General features: G+C 42.9%; 1 protein-coding gene across 1 annotated transcript in view; it reads left to right on the top strand.

The window, feature by feature from the left end:
- The first annotated feature begins 3111 nt into the window (after positions 1–3111).
- kcnh3 (potassium voltage-gated channel, subfamily H (eag-related), member 3) overlaps positions 3112–6000 on the top strand; it is a 186803-nt gene continuing 183914 nt past the window's right edge. Inside the window, exon 1 of the mRNA XM_026143940.2 lies at positions 3112–3325. Coding sequence (XP_025999725.2) covers positions 3250–3325 — 76 coding nt within the window. The 5' untranslated portion in view covers positions 3112–3249. The remainder of the gene's footprint in view (positions 3326–6000) is intronic.

The following is a 6000-nucleotide window of genomic DNA, read 5'->3' as shown; positions in this document are numbered from 1 at the left end:
AATGTATGCCACAAAACATTACGACAGTTCTGAAGACAAAATAGGGTCCAACCTGGTACTAGCAAAATGTACCTAATGAAGTAGCCAGCGAGAGTGTGTTTCAGTGTTAATGGTGTCTTCACAGACCAGCAGAATTGTATGCTTTGTCACAGTCCATCTCAAACTAGCTAATTAATTATTGGCTCTACATCCACGAGGGCCACAGGAGGCAGTTTTAACTTGCATGGGTGGATGCAGAGACAAACTCTGTAAACTGACAGTGATTTCCATTTGTTCTGAAGTCCACTAATTTCCACTTCAGACACAGGCCTGTTTTTATTCTTGAGGACCTTAAGATCACAGCCTGGTTTTCAGCCTCAGTGTTTTCATGATAATATGAAGCACTTATGATAATATCACCAATTTTACAGTACCAAATGTTATTCTTTTTATTTTTATTATGTGTTCACACAGCATTTCACAGAATTACAAACCCATCTTTTTCCTCAAAGACATGCTCTATGAGACATCTATAGAACATCCAGCTTGTGACATGGAAACCAAAATCAGTATGCTATTATGAAGGATGTGTCAAAATGCAGAGGAATAGGAAGAGAGGAGGCTTAGGAGAGTTCATGATTCATGAAGCAGATGGAGGGTTTGTGCTTGCACCCTTGTTGGCCACAGACAGAATATACAAACCATGGTGAGAGACGGTGTCTACACATAAGCATTCCTTTAGAAGTGACCACCTCCTTCGCTCCATGTTTTGCCATTTACTGTTTGTGTGATTTAAATAATGTCTTAACTCCTCTCTTCTCGTCACAGTCACAGTCAGCGAGGACAGTAACATTTCTTTGGCATTATTTTCATTCACAGTAATTTAGCTCGGTCATATTATTATACATCGTGCTTGTGTTTTGAGCCTAATGTTGCATCTTCCTTTGCATCTCCCTGCATTTTATAGAATATTAAACGTTATCAATTAAATCCATGGTCTACTGAGCAAGGAAAAATGATCCGATTACCGACCTCCACCTACTGCATCCTGTGCACTGTGTATTTACCCTGCCGCCATCAAGCACCCATTATAATAACACAGAGAGCAGGATAGAAAGGGCAGCTTCATCGCTCCTGTTGCAGGACCAATCAGGACAGCGATACCTGGCATGATGTTTTCTACATGTCACAATGAAATTTTACTCCAATGAAAGTTAAACTTTGAAAGACTGGCAGGCAAACAAAGCTGTAGACTATCAGTAGGCAAGACCAAGGTGTATGAGCAAAGCATGCAGTTTGTGCTTGGCTTTTGTAGCAGAGGGCTGATTGCTAGATGACTGGCATGTAGGTTGATTACTGATTACTGTGCTCAGAGAGGGTGGGCTGAGATAAAAGAGTGAGAGCAGAGAAACAGAGAAACCAAACCAAAAATGTGACAGACACACCTCGGTCAAGGAAATGTGGAAAACAAGAACAACAAAAACATTTGGTTCCATCTTCACAGGAAACATTAGTGGTTGAATAATACTGCACGAGTCTCTCTGATCATTTTTTGAATCTGGAGGTGTCTGGGAGAGAGATATCTGTCCTAGATAGCACATGGTCAGCATTGTCATGTTCCAAAAGGAAATTATTACTTATATTAATTTTACCATGAACAGCAAGAGGTAAAATGTTACACGGCATATTTATTAGTTTTATATTGTGTTTTATTTATATTTTATATTGTAAGTAATAAACGTGAAATGCTAAAACTTCAAATACTGTACTCTATCCATCATTTTCCTGCCACTTATCAAGGCCACGGGGACACCTCGGCATTCCCAAGTCAGCGTGTCCTGGTCCACCTGCTCTGGACACAGCTGAAAGACCTCACCTTGACGAACCAGATGCTCGAACCACCTAATGTGGCTTTTTTCAATGTGCAGGAAACATGTTTTAATGTAAGAACTGATCTGATTCTATCTTATCGTGATGTGTTAGTGAGGCACATGAAACATGATTTGGGCCACTGGGGGGAAAAGTGAGGGTGCGTTTTGTTTTTTTCTGAGATGAATTCTGAAAGAGATAAAAGTCAGAATTCTGACTTTTTCCTCAGAGTTCTCGACAAAAAAGGAAACCCTCCCTTTTCCCCCTCAGACGTTTTGTGAAACTTGAGATTTGAGAGTGAAATGTTTCGAGAAATGTTTCTTAGGAATTCTGAAAAACTACAAACGAAATCGGGTTAACAAGGTTAAGACTGATTATGCTTTTCCAAGAAAAGTGACAGATTCAACAAAAGGACTTAGGATACAGAATTTGGTTTCAGATAATAAAATTTGTACTACAGTAATTCAGACAAGATACTATCCGGTTAACTTGCGCTGTTCCACCAGGAGATGGCGGAAGTAGACTTTAATACGAGATCTGAGCTTCCTTCCGCTGTATTCAACTGCACGCATCCATGCGGTCTGAGGAAACCCAAGAGCGAGCGGAACAGTCCAGTTATCTTGTATCCTGATTGATAGCACCCTTATGAAACGTTAAAGCCAGAAATACAATGTGCAGGTCTTTCCGTGTTCATTTCTAACTTTAGGAACCGGATTCATAAAGACACTGTAAGATGCGCAAAGATGCCTTTTGTGTAATCCAGCCTCCAGCACTTACACAGCCTCCGCAGGGCTCGCTTCCATCAAACAGCAAACGGAGCGTTTCTCCCCCACCCAACAGGTAGCTGCGTTTAATTGGATTTTACAGATCATATCGAGGAAAAGGCCACTGGCTTCCAAACCAGTCTCTTTTTTGTTTCCCACCTCCACTTTGAAACAGGACCACGGCTTGGCAAGGACCCGAAAGGCGTCATGTGACTCGGCATCTGCTCTCAGTTGTGGCAAGATAACAACGCAGAGAGGGAGAGAGAGAGAGTTGAGGAGGAGCTTGCAGCTATAAGATTACCTCCACTCACCATCAGCACCAAAACTTGCATCCATCCTTGTCTCGTAACAGCGCGCGCGCACACTGGCGTTTTTATTTGTTTGGTTGTTTCACCCCCGTTGGGAGGTGCACAGGTGCATCCCACGGTTAAGACTCGCTCTGTGCTGAGTTGATTATGGTCACAACCCCCGCGGTGCCAAGGTGGAGCCACCGCGCGTATCTCGAATCGGTGCGCTTCTCCAGGGGCTGGGATGCGCACCGGGCACCTCTCGCTTCCTGCCGAGTTTCGGGTCTGAGCAGGAGTCAAGCGCTGCCCCAGGGCGCAGAGGCAGGAGGACCCAGTCTACCCGGAGCAGGATGCCAGTAATGAGAGGGCTACTGGCCCCGCAAAACACCTTCCTGGACACCATAGCCACCCGCTTCGATGGCACCCGTGAGTAACAAGCAGGAGCTCTCTGATGAGCTCATTATCTCGTGGCTATTACACGCAGTTAAACCGTGTTCTTGATAGAAAACAACGGTGCAATATTAATCTTTATGTGACTGATATACATTTAGGAGTATTTTCCACGTATGCAACTTTAAAAGTAAAAACAAATATGTGCGCTTCTCTCCGCCACATGTATCCGTCTAAATAGTGACGTGCTCTAGGAAAACGTTTTCTCAGAGCCACTGATGGAAAATTTGCGTGATGGCTTTAAGTTCCATAGTAACAGTTTTAGTCTTATTACTCTTTGCTTCTAAGAAATGAAGTGGGATTAGTTTAATTCAGTTTTATTTCGTGCTGTAGTTTTTTCTATTGTGGACACTGTGTCCAAGCTTAACTCTGTGTCATCTGCATGTTTTAGTGATGCAGTTTTAGCAGAAAGGTTCCCCAGAGCGTTTGCACTTCACACCCAGGATGAGCACACGGGAGTCCTGCCTTAGTTTGATCTCTGTCATAGCACTCTATTCTGTTCAAGCACAATAGAGATGCCGGGGAGAGAGAGGAGGCAGGATGCACAGGCCAGTTATTTTTTTCTGTCTTTGGCAAGAGTGTCTTGTGAACAGATGCAATGAGCAGCCCGTGTGTGTTTGGGCCCATGCTGGGTAGGTAGGCGGGTGAGAGATTATATCGTGTTTGGGGTGTTCAGTTCTCCCTTTTTTTGTTTTGTTTTAGTTTTTTGCATCAATTATTCAGGGTGATTGGAGTTTATGTGAGACTGTGAGCGGTGGTGAGCCAGTGACTTCAATAAACCAGTTATGTGTGACAGCGGGATAGAAAAGATTATGGGACCAGGCAGGGAGCAAGAAGCTCAAAGGCAGATCCTGATCTCAATCAAGGTTTTTCTAACTCCTCTCCCTTCCTCTCCTGTTTGGACATTTAAAATCTCTCACTTTAAAGTATACACGAGTCTTCATGAAGTGTGAGAAGAAAGGTTACAAAGTCTCCTAGCGCTGTATCGTGTAGCTCCACATTATTCATAGGAAACACTTAGAGCACACGCAGGCCACACATTGGCTGACACCGAAATTTTAAGGACTCCGCTCACGCCCTCGTTGTCTAAAGAAGAAATAGTCTAAGTGGAACTGTTTCCCTGTGAGCGGCTAAAACACAGGCCTTCCACTTGCCGAGGTGGTGATAATTACACATTTCCAGTCGTACTGGTGAAGCCATTGTAATTAACACGAATGGATGTCAAGAATTCATTGTGGCCTTTCTGCCTGTCAGAGGAGCTTGTGGGAGGCAGGGAGGCAGGATGGGAGAGTGTGTGTCGCTACTCCTGTGGAAGAGGGAGACATTTCAGACGTCTAAATATAAATCCATTTGGGTTCTGGCTGTGACACAGGTGCAGATATGTGTTTTTTTTAAACGGTATGGCATTAGCTCCTCATTAAAACCGACACTGGTGCGAATGGGAGAAGGCCACCCAAGCGTCTCTCTGTAGAGGTGATGGAAGCTTTGTGTCTGAGTGAATACTGGTGTGTTGATGTGTTTCTGTGAAAAGCCATTTTGTTGGGAGCTGAATTAAATGGCAATAACAATTACTTGTAAATGCCATTCATCCCTGCTAGAGTGATATCTGAAAGCACTTTATTTTCTGTTGTTTAAGACTGTTTGCTTTGTGCGGCTGCACCACTGTTTTAGCAGACTCCGTGCCAAATGTGGCAAAGCCACTAATGCACTTCCAGTAGTCCCTTCAGTTCAGAGCAGGAAAGGCTGTTGAAGACACACCCTGGAGAGAACGGAAAGTGTACATAGCCAATCCATACTGGCCTCACTGACAACACAAAAACCTCTTTGCCACAATTTTTAAATTTGCACAAGTGGAATAATTTTAATGTATTGTGACATTGGGCATAACAAAGGCTGGTAGGTAAACAGTTTTGTGAGGAAGCAGCATGTATAGAGCCAAATGCTCTGGACAACCCTTGTTTTTTGGACACCTTGGGTTTGGCCAATTACCTGCTTTGACTTGGTTGAAAGAAATGTATTGCTTGCAGATTATCGTCTCATGGCTGAACGCTTAATAAGATCAGTGCTGCACTAGGCCCATAATAATCAGTCATTTCATCGACAGGGCTCTTCTACATTGCCGATAGAAAATTTGCATATGTTACAATAGGAGAATGCCCAAACCAATAAAAGGAATGACTGCAGTTTTAAAATCTAAATCTGCTGCGCATTTTAATGTAACATGATGTATGACACAAGCAGGGCCGGATTTACTTCATTTTTGGGACCCACTTTTTTAAGCAGGTGCTCTTATCAGCTTGGCTAGATGAAGCAAAGTATTTTAATATGCCAATCTGCTTCTGACAGGTTCCAGAAGCAGATATGTGATTGTTTAAACAATCAAGAAACGTAAATCGATTTAAATAGGAAGCTTTGAGATGTGAGTCGTTACCTTCTTTGTCTTAAATGTACTCCAACCTTTGCTACAGTACGTGAACAAGAACTGTATTTAATGCATCCGTCACATTACAGCTGACTGCTTAATAAAACCGGCCTTTGCAACAGGTCTGCAACAGTTAGTCAGTTTACTGACTGGTCTCTTGACAGAGGATTAATTGTCCACTTTTTCAATAATCAGTTAAATTGATCTAGTTATTCATCAAACTCATTGG

The sequence above is a fragment of the Astatotilapia calliptera genome, chromosome 16 (genome assembly GCF_964374335.1).
Source record: "Astatotilapia calliptera chromosome 16, fAstCal68.1, whole genome shotgun sequence".
Taxonomy (NCBI): domain Eukaryota; kingdom Metazoa; phylum Chordata; class Actinopteri; order Cichliformes; family Cichlidae; genus Astatotilapia; species Astatotilapia calliptera.
Note: the sequence above shows the minus strand (reverse complement) of the source record. Positions and strands in the feature narration are given on the sequence as shown.